Source organism: Lutjanus erythropterus, chromosome 13, assembly GCF_056507025.1.
Source record: "Lutjanus erythropterus isolate fLutEry1 chromosome 13, fLutEry1.hap2, whole genome shotgun sequence".
In the NCBI taxonomy this organism is placed as follows: Eukaryota; Metazoa; Chordata; class Actinopteri; order Lutjaniformes; family Lutjanidae; genus Lutjanus; species Lutjanus erythropterus.
Window position 1 is genome coordinate 33,459,897 of NC_139329.1, and position 11,417 is coordinate 33,471,313.

An 11,417-nucleotide genomic window follows, 5' to 3' on the forward strand; every position below is an offset into this window, starting at 1 on the left:
ATTGTTGACGTCACGCTGGGGTCCTCCATGAACTGGTGTCTCCACGTGAGAGTATCAACAGCATGATGGCTGGCATGTAATTTCAGTTCTCGACTTGTTGGCGTTTTATGAAGATTAAACAACAACCAGTTCGTGTGTATCTGAAGGTAATTGGAAACGTTATATGTCCGAAACGAAGCTTTATTTCCGGGTTCTTTAAATATCGCGTCGCGGCAGATTTTAGCTTCCCCGCTGCCTTTAACTCTCATTTGTTTTGGCTACAAGTTAGCTCCAGTCCTAACCCAGTTGACAGCACTTTATGGGTGTAACTGCACCGTGTACGTCGCATTGTATCGCAGATATCTGCTTCTCCGCGTTAATGTAGTTGTGTTTGTGATTTTCTGCTTATTCACAGTAGCAGTGAGACGATGGCGACCGTCCGCAAGAAGGTAGACAACCGGATTCGTGTTCAGATAGAGAATGGAGTCGCTCTGCAGCATCGGACCCTGTTTGTGGTGGTGGGAGATCGGGGAAGAGATCAGGTAATCTGAAATGCATCAGCCTCAGCAGCAGTGGGCCTGTTTTAATCTTAATGTCGTCCATGTAACTAACCGCTTAGATCTGTCTGTGGTCCAGGTTGTCATTCTGCATCACATGCTGTCCAAAGCCTCCGTCAGAGCTCGACCCTCTGTGCTCTGGTGCTACAAAAAAGACCTGGGATTCAGCAGGTGAGTTTAACCTCCTCGCATTGATTTGGATTATGTTCACATTGCAGGTCGAAGTGCCCCAAATCAGATTTTTTTTTTTCGCTCATATGTGACTCAGACCTCTTTTTATGACATTGGGGATAACACAAATCACATGGAATCTGGCGTTTACAAATCTATAAACACCATGATGATGTAACCAGACATAATTGTTTTCTTGCGTCTGGAGAACAAGGTTTGTAGGCCATCTGAATCTGAAATCTGAATTAAGCATTAAAGCTTGCAGTGTGAACGTAGCCTTAGCTGTTTGACATTTACTGTGTAAAAAAACAGGAAAGGGGGAGTTTGATTTGTGAAAAATGTCTGAAACAGCAACCGGAAGAAGCGGATGAAACAGCTGCAGAAGAAGATCAAAACCGGCACGCTGAATCTGAACCAGGACGACCCGTTTGAGCTCTTCGTCGCTGCCACCAACATCCGCTACTGTTACTACAACGAGACACACAAGATCCTGGGAAACACCTTCGGCATGTGTGTCTTGCAGGTGAGTTACTGCTCTTCAGATGTAGACCAGCAGGGCCCAAGATCTATCAAAAGGCACAAAAGGTGCTTTATTGGGTCACATTGCAAAAAAGATAGTGAGCCACTGCTGTAGATTAACATAAAGTTGATGCAGCCAATATATTTGACTCATCAGAGGTTTTGTTTTTTACGTCTCACAGGATTTTGAAGCTCTCACTCCCAATCTGTTAGCGAGAACAGTTGAGACTGTAGAAGGAGGTGGTCTAGTGGTGTTACTGCTGAGGACAATGAACTCTCTCAAACAGCTGTACACTATGACTATGGTGAGTCAATAACCTGCTCTCTAGTCTCCACACATCACACTCTGTTTGCTAGTCAGATGACCTGTGATCATTGCGGCTTGTTCTCATTCAGGACGTTCACGCTCGATACCGGACTGAGGCTCATCAGGATGTGGTGGGAAGGTTCAATGAGAGGTGAGATCTCCTCAGGCTTTCATGGTGTTTGGAGCATTTCTAGTCAATGTCCTGTCAGTTTAACAGAATTATTAAATGTGTGTCTCTTTTCTAGGTTCATTCTGTCACTTGCATCCTGCAAAAACTGTGTTGTCATTGATGACCAACTCAACATCCTGCCGATGTCCAGCCACATGGCAAACATCAAGCCCATCCCTCCAAAGACTCAGGTGAATATATTAGAGTAGAAACAATTTGTCATTCATTTGATCAGTTTAGTGCTGCAACTAACAAGTAATCACACAGCTTCTTTTGTCCAACCAGTAGTCCAAAACCCAAAGACTCTTCATCTGCTATCAGAAATGACAAAGAAACATTTAAGAAGCTGGAATCAGCAAAAGTTTGACATTTTTCCATGAAAAATGACAGAAATTATTATTGATTCTAAAAATAGTGGGCAAATAATTTTCTTTCGGTCGATAAAATTACTAATCTTTGCAGCTCTAGATTAGTTATAAACAGAAAATTAATGTGCCGTAAGTTTGATAATCAGTTATTCATTTAAGTTGAGTCAGTTCTCATCAGATATGAAAAATCTTTACTGGTTCCAGCAAACAAAACAAGCAATCTGAAGAAGTAGTCTTAAGCTCTGGGAAATGTGTGACTGCCATTTTTCACTTTTTCTGGCATTTTATTATAAACTAGATGATAGGCTAGATTAATGTACACTTGTGACCCTTTGTTTTGAAAGTGTTATATGAATAAAGTTTGTTTTCATGTGTGCTTGTTTGCTGTACATTTCCTGATTTGTGACCAGTTGTCTCCTTCCCTTTAGGAGGACGGTTTGTCTCCACGAGAGCAGGAGCTGAAGGATCTGAAGGAGTCTCTACAGGACACTCAGCCTGTGGGCGTGTTGGTCGATTGCTGCAGGACGATGGACCAGGTCAGGACGTCTCACCGAAGAGCCGCTTTATAGTGCAAACATCACTGCAGTATTTCTGAGGAATTGCGCCTCAGTAATCTTCTCATTTTGTATCAGTCCTGATAAATGTGACTTGTATTGTCCTCCAGGCTAAAGGAGTGCTGAAGTTCATCGAGGCGATCTCAGAGAAGACTCTGAGGAGCACCGTGGCTCTGACTGCTGCTCGTGGTCGAGGAAAGTCTGCAGCACTGGGGCTGGCTGTCGCTGGAGCTGTGGCTTTTGGGTACCGATGTGTTTTATAACGTCAAGCAAATACATAAGTTTTGTCTTTTATATTGTCTTATTGCTCACAACTGACGTTCTTTCCAGCTACTCCAACATCTTCGTAACCTCGCCGAGCCCGGACAACCTCCACACCATGTTTGAGTTCATCTTCAAAGGCTTTGATGCTCTGCAGTATCAGGTGAGCACGCTGTCCTGAGAATCTGCTCTGTATCAGCGGCAGTCTGTTCACGCTGTGAGCTCACACCGCTTCACATCCACCTTTTTTCATTTGCAGGAGCATCTCGACTATGAAATCATCCAGTCTTTGAATCCGGAGTTCAACAAAGCTGTGGTGCGGGTGAACATCTTCAAAGAGCATCGACAGACAATCCAGGTAAAGGAGATCAGACCGCTCTTCTTCGTTTTTTAATTGAAACAGTCAGCGAACATATCCGACCGTCCTGTATCCTGTGACCAACAGTACATCCACCCGGGTGACGCAGTGAAGCTGGGTCAGGCTGAGCTGCTGGTCATCGACGAAGCTGCAGCCATCCCTCTGCCTCTGGTTAAGAAACTGCTCGGGCCGTATCTGGTTTTCATGGCCTCCACCATCAACGGGTCAGTCACAGACCAACATGATATTTACATAACCTCTAGAGCCTCAAAGAAAATTGGTTTGAGTCATTTTTCAAGCAAAACTGTCAAACATTTGTTTGTTCCAGCTTCTTAAATGTGAGGATTTTCTGTGTTACTTTGCCATTTGAAAACACCACTTTGGGCTCTGGGAGTTTGTGATGAGCGTTTGTCATAAATTTGGAAAAATATTACATACAAGGACACATTCAGTGATCTGTGAAGTAGAAGTGATAATAAAAAGAGTATTATTTGTAGGGCTGCAAGAAACAATTACTTTCATTATCATTCTTGCTTAATTGTTTGGTATAAGAATTGTCAGAAATGAGTGAAGAATGTACATCACAATTTTCCTAAACCCAAGTTTTCATATTTAAATAGGCTTTTTGACTACTGGTGGAACAAAACGAGCAAAGCTATTCAGTTCAGTAAAATAAAAGATGAAAAAAAATTGCAAATGACACTTGAGAAGCTGCAAGCTGAGAATTTTTTGCATTTTGCTTCAAGCATGACTTAAAAGGTCTAATAGTTAATATTCAATTGTTTGATAAATAGCTTTTAACAGTTTAAGCTCAAGTTATTATCATTTCTAACCTTCATCTGTGCAGGTATGAAGGCACCGGACGCTCTCTTTCCCTCAAACTGATTCAGCAGTTGAGGCAGCAGAGTGCAGACAGCCAGCAGAGCATGTCAGCAGAGAACAGGAGCACCAACACAGCCAGGCTGGCAGCAGGTGAATATCTCATCTTTTGTTGTGTGTGTGTGTGTGTGTGTGTGTGTGTGTGTGTGTGTGTGTGTGTGTGTGTGTGTTCAGTGTGTCTTTGTCACCCGACTGAAAGCTTGTTAACCTGCCTCTCTGTACACAGCTCGCTCTCTCCATGAAGTCAGTCTACACGAGTCCATCCGGTACGCTCCAGGAGACGCTGTGGAAAAGTGGCTGAACGATCTTCTCTGTCTGGACTGTCTGAACATTCCCAGGCTCATCTCTGGCTGCCCACTTCCACAGACCTGTGATCTGTATCCTTCATGGACTTTAGAGGACTTCCAAGTTTTCCACATGCAGTCATGCAAGCAAAAAAGAAGGATACTAATAATAATACTCCAGGCTACATGTGTAATAGAGCTTGTGAGTCAGTTTTAAGATTGTATTTCAGCTGAAGATCAGTGCAAAACCTACAGATATTCAACAAATCCTCAAATTTGAGAAGCTGGAACAGCTTGAGCAGATTTCAAATGAGAAGTGCTCCTGTTAAGTACGACAATCACAAGTACACTCAGATGTTTATAGAGATTACTAACCATAGAGATTGGCCAAAATATTTCTCTTCTTATCACTGCTCATCTTTTGCCTGTCAGGCCCATGCAGTTACAATTCTGTACCATTTAAAACATAATATCTTACCATGTTGGAGCTCAACAGAATCTTTGGTGAATCATCAGGGTTAAAATCGCAGGATGTCTGGATGTTTGAGTCGCACTGTAGACCACACATCTAAGTTTATCTGGCAATACTTGAGTCTGTTTGTCCTCAGCCAACGCTGTCCAGATATTATGTGAACAGAGACACGCTGTTCTGTTATCACAAGGCGTCTGAGGCTTTTCTGCAGAGGCTGATGGCTCTCTACGTGGCATCGCACTACAAGGTGATATTACTGTTTGTATTTGCATCCACATAAATCCCTTTTTGTCCTGTTCTACACACAGAGTTGTTCTATCTGTTTTATTTGCTGACTCAGTGTTGTGTTTTTTTCTGGATGCAGAATTCACCAAACGACCTGCAGATGTTGTCCGACGCTCCAGCTCATCACCTCTTCTGCCTCCTGCCACCTGTTCCCCCCACACAGAACTCGCTACCCGAGGTCCTCGCTGTGGTGCAGGTAAGAGGAGGTGAAGTTTTAATGAGCGCAAGAGTGATGAGCCCTCCGTGCATTTGAGAGCAAACAGCTGTGGTACGAGGCTGTTCGCAAATCTGTTCCACCACTTCCACCAAATCTGCCATTCTTTTATTTACTGCTCAACAGTCTGTCAGTGATTTGAAACTTAGCATTAGCATTATATTAATACAATACATGGCTGGCTGCATCACTTCAAACAATTTTCAGTACTTTTGTATAATGTTTGTGCTTAGTTGGCCTGTGTCGCAAGACTGAGGAAACAGATGAGACATGAGAGACAGACGTGTGGCCACAGACAGTCACATACCTCTGCATCAAACTTGTGAGAGGTGGTAAAAAGGAAACGGGGTGTGGTGCTGCTTTTCACTCGTGCATAAAAATGCAGCAAGATGTAGTTTTTTGACAAGGTTAACCACAGCAGCAACATGAGTAACTTGTACAAATATACAAACAACTCAGCCTGAAAGTTTTAAGGAGGCTTTTTGCATTTTCTGCATATTCTAACATACCAGTTCTTAACTTAATTTACTATATTTGTTCACAATTGTTCCTCTCTGGTGCCTCAGGTCTGTCTGGAGGGAGAAATTTCTCGGCAGTCCATCCTAAACAGTCTGTCCAGAGGAAAGAAGGCCTCTGGTGACCTCATTCCCTGGACGGTGTCAGAACAGGTACAAACTGGTCACAACGCTTCAGACAGAATCATTACAGCTCACATTTTCCACAGTGTTGACGTAAATCTTTTGTTTTTTTTTCTTTGCAGTTCCAAGACCCAGAGTTTGGCAGCCTCTCTGGAGGCAGAGTGGTGCGAATAGCTGTTAATCCAGAATACCAGGGGGTAAGAACCTGTAAAAGTCCCATCATATATGTTGAGTTTTGAATTCCTCTGCTTGCACTGTGTGTAACTGGTTTCCACCCTGTGCACCAGATGGGCTACGGCTCCAGAGCTCTCCAGCTGCTGCAGATGTACTACGAGGGCAAGTTTCCCACCATGGATGAGAACACACACTCAAACCACAATGAGATCACCTCCGTCAGCAGTGAGGTAACAACAATTTAAGACATAAAATTCAGCTGAAAGACATTAATTCCTCACACGAAGTGTAACTTAAGTGAAAACATAATTGAGATTAGTTTAGGCAGATTAAACGCAGATTTCATTGACAGCAGCCCTGTTGTCATCTCTTGTTGTGCAGGCTGTCAGTCTGCTGGAGGAGGTGATCACTCCACGGAAGGAGCTCCCTCCTCTGCTGCTGAAGCTCAGTGAGAGGAGAGCAGAGAGACTGGACTATCTCGGAGTGTCATATGGCCTTACTGGTCAGCTGCTCAAGTGAGTTTTTGTCTCACTTTATTTTACAATACACTAAAAACATTTAGTACAATACATTACAAGCTGTACTTTGTGTCAAATTAAACAAAAATATGTGCATTAGACTTTATTATAGGGTAATTGTGGACACATTACAGTAGAAGTTTACTGTAAACTGATGTGAAAACCACATACGCCTGGAAAATTCTTTCATACATCCAAGTGCTTGATACCGCTAACTAACTGTGAGTGAGCGAGAGACTGAGTGAACTCAAGCAGGTGGAGTGCGAAAAAATGTTCACATGTAATTCAAGCAATGTTACAGCGGTGCCTCTTATTTCTCCCTCTGCAGATGAATAAGTCTTGTTCATATATGTCATTGGGTCCCTGCAGACCCTGTGGTTTCTGAAGGTATTCCCATAAAAAAGCTGCTGTGGTTAACAGACGTTGTGCCACTTCTCAGCCTTTTTAATTAGTCTCTCGTCCTCCCTGCTGAATGTTTTGACAAGTGGAAACAAAGATGTCAAGGATGTCAGTGTTGGAGTAGATCAGGACAGAAAACTGAAACAATCTTATTAGTTACTAGGTGTATAGTGTCTAATAACTAACTAATAAAGAGCATTATTTCTTTTTTTTTTTTTTTCAAATTTAATACAAAGTACAGCTTGTTACATCTAAATAGTGTACTGTAATATTTTACAGTGTGAACTGAGTTTCCTTAAATATGAAGGGGGAATGAGGTTTTAATATTAGTACAGATTTCTAAATGTCAAAAACTGTTTTTGCAACCTGACAGGTTCTGGAAGAAAGCAGGTTATACTCCAGTCTACTTAAGACAAACTCCTGTAAGTATTTTTTTAAAAAAAGAGCCTTTTAAAGCAGTTTTTTTGTAAATGTTGCTGTTGTGACATGCTGTAATTATCGTGCGTGTTTGTATCTAGAATGACCTGACAGGAGAACATTCTTGTGTGATGCTGAAGGAGCTGAACACAGATGACGCACCGCAGCAGAGCCAGTGGCTCTCTGCCTTCTGGAAAGGTGAACACTTTTCCTGTACCAACTCTAGAGACAGGACTGCAACTGACACTTATTTTCATTATCGATTAATCTACTGATAATTATTTTGTCAAATTGACACTTTCAAGTTTATTTTGTCTAACCGAACCCACTATCCAAAACCCAAAGACTCTTCATTTACTATCATAAATTACAGAGAAAAGCAGTAAATCCTTAAATTTAAGCTGCTGGAACTGACAAATGTCCAACATTTGTGCTGAAAAAATGACTGACACATTATCAAAATAGTAGGCAGTAGTTTTAAATCGACTAATTGTTGCTGCTTTATCTGGAGATCTAGTGTGTTTCACCTTCCTATAATCTGACTGAACCGTTTTTATTTTCCTCAGATTTCCGCCGACGCTTCCTGTCTCTGCTCTCCTACCAGTTCAGCAACTTCAGTCCGAGCCTTGCACTCAGCATCCTGCAGAATAAAAAGTCCAAGGAGGAGATGAGCAGTAAGACTCCTCTGCTAACTGACCTTATCAGACTTCCTCTCCGTCTCACAGACCTGATCTGACCGAACTTGTTGTGTCTTTGACCTTCACAGTTCTCAGCAGCTCTGAGCTGGTGACCCATTTCAGCCCGTACGACCTCAAACGTCTGGAGTTGTACTCGAGGAGCATGGTGGACTACCACCTCATCATGGACCTCATCCCGACAGTGGCTCGCATGTTCTTCCTCAAGCAGCTCGGTGACGTGTCGCTCTCAGCCGCACAGTGTGTAAGTTTACCCTGTTGTCATGGTCTTTGTTGTGAATTAGAGCTGTCCTGAATACCATTTTAGGGGCTTTTAAGCATCAGTGAGAATTACCAATTTCTTAAGCTTTGCAATCATTATTTACTTGTACATTTTTCTATTAATTATTGTAATTATGAGTCTAATCAGAGATGAGGACAGTGTGCTCCTATCATGTGCATGTGCCTGGTTTTTATCTTTGTGGGTTTTGAACTTATTTCTCTCTTGTTAGTGCAGCCAACACAATGTCCTCTTAAAAAAAAAAAAAAAAAAAAAAAAGCATTTGAATACTGAAGTATATGGGCAAATTAATTTTGTTGTGATATTTGTTGACTTCCTGTTCTCTCTAGGCGTTACTGCTGGGTATAGGCTTACAGCACAAATCAGTGGAACAGCTAGAAAAGGAAATTGAGCTCCCGAGCTCGCAGCTCATGGGCCTCTTCAACCGTCTGATCCGGAAATTTGTCCAGGTAAGTCCTTTCTTTAAGTGTTGGCATGATACAAAGAAGATGTCATGAAACCTACCTTTAAAAACTACTAAACCTTTACATCGTTACTATTCCAGGTCTTCACCAGCATCCAAGAAAAAGCTATTGAAGCAGAGATGGCGACCACTAAAGACGTTTCCATGGAGCCGACTGTCAAAACCCTCAATGATGATCTGGTATGTACTTAATATTTTAATACATTTCATGTAAGAATTTGTTGCTTTTCTTGTTTTTACATGATTGTAAACAATATTATTTTGGATTTTGAGATGTTTAGGAAATTGTAATGGGTGTTAGTCAACACATTAAAGGGATAGTTTTGTTTTTTGTTTTTTTAAGGGGGTTGTATGAGGTACTTAACCATAATCAGTGTAAGACCTATGGTCAGCATGCCCCCATTTTGGAAAAGCAGCAGGAGTACTGGTGTAGGAAGCTAAGCAATGTACTGCTGTGGACAGGGTCAGCAGCAAAACACGTGAAAAGGCCTGCCTGCAAAAACAATCAGTTCAAGGGTACGCTATATTTTGAATATTTACACCGCTTTACCTTTCCATCAGACAACCTTCTCCATCAAGAAACTGCCATATTTTCAAAATATTGCTCTCTTTAAAGCCAGAAAACTTCTCAGAGTTGCCGGTCTGCTGTTGCCTCTACCAGTTAGTTTGTGTGACTTAAGTGTTTTACAGGGTTTGTTCAGATTAATCAAATTAACAAAATAACACAAACCAGACGATTGAGGCAGCAGTAGCAGGCTTTGGCAAGAGCCATATTTGGATTATATAACAGCAGTTTCCTGACAGAGGCAGGCAAAATATAGTGTACACTTAGAATGATATTATCTTTAGGGTTTTTTTTTTTTTTTTAGGTAGCTAAAATACATTTCACTGCTGATCCTGTCCTCAGCAGTACATTGCTTAGCTTCCTACACTGGTATTCCTAACTGCTTCTCCAAACTGGGGGCTTGTCGACTGCCATCTAGACCATAGATAAGAACCTCATACAAAAGTCCCGTTAAAAAACGTAAATGCATTTGAAAAATGTTTTTTCTCTACTAACAGACTGAAGCAGCTAAGGAGTTTGAGGAGAGACACAAACAGGATGTAGAGAAAGTGAAGGAGATGGACCTGGAGGAGTGAGTAGTGGGGCTCATTTGTGTGTATCTTTTTAAATTAAAAAAAAATGTACAGGTCATTAATATTCACTGTATTGATTTCCTTTGCATTTGTAGATACAAGATCCGTGGAAATGATGACGAATGGGACCAGGTGTTGAAGAAAGCAGGGAACACAGCTATCGTCAGCATCAAGAGGTGCAGTGACATCCAGGATCTTTGGCAGCAGTATTTGGTTGTTGTACGAACGTGTTTGTAACGTTGTTTTACTCCCGACAGCGACAAGAAGAGGAAGTACGAAGGGGGAGATGCCATAGCAAGCAACGGGCACGGGAAACTGAAAAAGAAGGAAATGCAACACGGCAAATTCAAGAAGAACAAGGACAAGCATGGCAAATTTGGAAAGAAGGCGTGACCGTGAAGTTGCTGCATTGACAGGACAGTGTGTCGGCACAAAGCAGCATCATCTGTAATGTGGAGAACTTTGGATATCTTGGACGGACTTGCTGATATAAAAAGTACCTAAAAGACTGGATATCCATTGAGATTTTCTTTTATAAATCCTTGACATTTTTTTTTTTTAACTCTGTTCCCCAAATACAGATATTTCTACATTATGTTATCACAAGTTTGTTGCTTTATGTTGACTACATGGACGCTGTATATTACAGAAAACTGACACACTTGTTCTTGTACTAAATAGGCATCATTTACTTCTGAGTGTTTCAAACGTTTTTACAGAATTCCCTTTTAGTTGTTAAGGTCATGATTTCTACAAAGACTTGTAAAAAGTAAAAACGGAAATGTGAGGTATATGGTTGGTTTTTGTTTCCACTGAACGGATCAACACTTGAACACCTGAGGCTGTAAATCGATCCACTTCTGTCTGAGCTGCTGTTTCACAGTGTCTGGGGAGAAGATGCAGTCTATGGCCTGCTGGGAGAGTTTCCACACGGCTTCACGACTCAGCCCAAACGTAGAAGCTGCCAGCTGATATTCCTGAGACAGTTCTGTACAGAAGACTCCCTTATCGTCTGTCTGTAATGTGACAAAGAATAAAAATCATTCAGGTTAACCTTTAAGTGTTGTCATCTCGGGTTCCACGTTAATGTTCTATTTTTTTAAAGAGTACAAAAATGTACACATCAAAGTCTGTGTACTCAACATGAGGAGTGCAACTCAGCCTGTGAAAACAGGGTCTGATTACAGAAGCTGTTGTGATGCATTATGGGAGTTGTAGTATCCAGTGTTTCTGAAGCTCCTTAGGTATTTCTGCCTCTGTGATATCAATTTTGACTCACTTTTTTTTTTTTAAGATCTTCAATGCATCACAGCCTAGAT

General features: G+C 41.6%; 2 protein-coding genes across 3 annotated transcripts in view; one reads left to right on the forward strand and one right to left on the reverse strand.

The window, feature by feature from the left end:
* Positions 1-11,158, forward strand: nat10 (N-acetyltransferase 10). 2 transcript variants are annotated; one of them, XM_084733988.1, is made up of 29 exons: positions 1-146; positions 395-521; positions 616-707; positions 1,059-1,230; positions 1,409-1,531; positions 1,623-1,684; positions 1,779-1,893; positions 2,499-2,606; positions 2,735-2,868; positions 2,955-3,048; positions 3,145-3,243; positions 3,331-3,467; positions 4,091-4,215; positions 4,349-4,499; positions 5,029-5,125; positions 5,243-5,359; positions 5,944-6,045; positions 6,138-6,212; positions 6,303-6,419; positions 6,571-6,704; positions 7,480-7,528; positions 7,625-7,721; positions 8,090-8,197; positions 8,290-8,462; positions 8,828-8,947; positions 9,043-9,141; positions 10,024-10,097; positions 10,194-10,274; positions 10,356-11,158. In XM_084733988.1, the coding sequence occupies exons 2-29, from the start codon at positions 408-410 to the stop codon at positions 10,489-10,491; spliced, it is 3,105 nt and encodes a 1,034-aa protein (XP_084590114.1). In that variant the 5' UTR covers positions 1-146; positions 395-407; the 3' UTR covers positions 10,492-11,158. The 2 variants fall into 2 exon arrangements, with proteins under 2 accessions (XP_084590114.1, XP_084590113.1); XM_084733987.1 differs by lacking the exons at positions 10,194-10,274; positions 10,356-11,158 and having other exon boundaries at positions 19-146; positions 398-521; positions 10,024-10,182.
* Positions 10,761-11,417, reverse strand: part of mapda (N6-Methyl-AMP deaminase) — an 18,732-nt gene continuing 18,075 nt past the window's right edge. The window contains exon 10 of the mRNA XM_084733989.1: positions 10,761-11,114. Within this exon, the coding sequence (XP_084590115.1) occupies positions 10,920-11,114 (195 nt within the window). The 3' untranslated portion in view covers positions 10,761-10,919. The remainder of the gene's footprint in view (positions 11,115-11,417) is intronic.